General features: G+C 38.1%; 1 protein-coding gene across 1 annotated transcript in view; it reads right to left on the bottom strand.

Moving 5' to 3' along the window:
* Positions 1–1,729, bottom strand: part of LOC107708312 (bile salt export pump-like) — a gene marked incomplete at its 5' end in the record, with an annotated part of 4,768 nt that extends 3,039 nt beyond the window's left edge. Inside the window, 4 exons of the mRNA XM_016512499.1 lie at positions 71–79; positions 434–640; positions 1,303–1,500; positions 1,573–1,729. Of these exons, the coding sequence (XP_016367985.1) occupies positions 71–79; positions 434–640; positions 1,303–1,500; positions 1,573–1,729 (571 nt within the window). The remainder of the gene's footprint in view (positions 1–70; positions 80–433; positions 641–1,302; positions 1,501–1,572) is intronic.
* Positions 1,730–1,844: the final 115 nt, after the last annotated feature.

Below are 1,844 nucleotides of genomic sequence, written 5' to 3'. Positions count from 1 at the left end.
TGTCTGAATACATTTTGGTTTGACTGTATCTATTTGATAAATTAAGTTAACCAACTAACATTATACATACTTTTTTGGTTTCTGTACCCAATATTTAAAAAATGTACAAATGCAATGAAAATATTGGTATCGGTACGCGGTATCGGCAAGTACCAAAAATAAAAGTATCAGTATCGAGCGAGTACTGGAAAAAGTGGTATCGGTACATCCCTAGTATATATATATATAGGTGCATGAAGTATGCCTAAATGACCATACTAACATGAATCCCTACATTGTTTCTTGTTGAATAACTTGCTTTAGTTGTAAATACATTCAATTACAGACAGAAAATGAGATGAACAACATTTCATGTTGACTTTTAGCCACATTTAAACTTGATATCTGTAAATCCAAATAGTCAAGTCATGAATAAAATGAATGCATAACTTACATCAGGTAGTGTCATCACAAAATCGTGCAGATAGGCCTTCTTAGCAGCCTCTATAATCTCCTCCATGCTCACGGTACGAGAATTATTGCCATACTGGATATTCTCTGCGATACTGCAGTCGAACAGCACCGGCTCCTGGGATACGATGCCAATCTGAGACCTCAGGAAGGGCACGCTGATGCTCGCAGATGGACGTCCATCGATCAGCTAGGGCAAGAGCAGAAAGTCATGGTTTGTTTGTCACAATCAAGGATTTTGCATTTCATCTTGCTTATTAAGACATATTTTAATAGCTGCAATTCCTTGTGTGTTTTTATCAAAATGGCAAGACCCTGGACCACAAAACCAGTCAAAAGGGTCAATTTTTCGAAATTGAGATGTATACATCATATGAAAGCTGAATTAATAAGCTTTCCATTGATGTATGGTTTGTTAGGATAGGACAATATTTGGCCGAGATACAACTATTTGAAAATCTGGAATCTGAGGGTGCAAAAAAAATCAAAATATTGAGAAAATCGCCTTTAAAGTTGTCCAAATGAAGTTCTTAGCAATGCATATTGCTAATCAAAAATTAAGTTTTGATATATTAACGATAGGAAATTTACAAAATATCTTCATGGAACATGATCTTTTCTTAATATCATAATGATTTTTGACAAAAGATCAATCGATAATTTTGACCCATACAATGTATTTTTGGCTATTGCTACAAATATACCCCAGCGACTTAAGACTGGTTTTGTGGTCCAGGGTCACATATTGTTGGCTCTGTGACAAAATGCTTTTGTTCTGCTTTGTAAGTTGCTTTGGATAAAAGCATCTGCTAAATGCATTTATGTAAAGATGCAACAAATGTGGTTTCATACCACTTGTCCTTCATCGGGTTCGTAGAATCGCTCCAGCAGTTGAACGCTGGTGCTCTTCCCGCAGCCGCTGCTTCCCACAAAAGCAAGAGTCTGTCCTGGATGTACTGACACCTCCAGACCCCTCAAAACCTGGATGTCTGGCCTGCTGGGATACGTGAATCTGCACCCTTTGAATTCTATTCGGCCCTTAAAGTCATCCTGTAACAGCATAGAAGAGAACATTGGAAAGTAAAGTAACAACTGGGAGGAAAAAAACAGATACTCTCTTACCCAACTTTGTCCTTCTGTTTTGCTGATGCTAATTTTGGGAACCCTGTCCAACAGTTTGAAAAGTTGGGCAGCAGCTATCTTGGCCTTGGCGTAATCTGGTGTGAAAGATGAAGCTCTGCCAAGTGCAGTGGCACTGGTCACCAGAGCTGAAATGACTCTGAGGAATAAACACACACAGCATCTATTCATGACACTCATTACTTGATCGACTGGTATATTTCAAACAATTCCCTTTAGTGAATTATGCATGCTTATAACTGATGCTTAGCTGT

Source organism: Sinocyclocheilus rhinocerous, unplaced genomic scaffold, assembly GCF_001515625.1.
Source record: "Sinocyclocheilus rhinocerous isolate Xijiao unplaced genomic scaffold, SAMN03320098_v1.1 scaffold2251, whole genome shotgun sequence".
Classification (NCBI taxonomy): domain Eukaryota; kingdom Metazoa; phylum Chordata; class Actinopteri; order Cypriniformes; family Cyprinidae; genus Sinocyclocheilus; species Sinocyclocheilus rhinocerous.
This window is presented reverse-complemented; position numbering and strand designations above follow the sequence as displayed.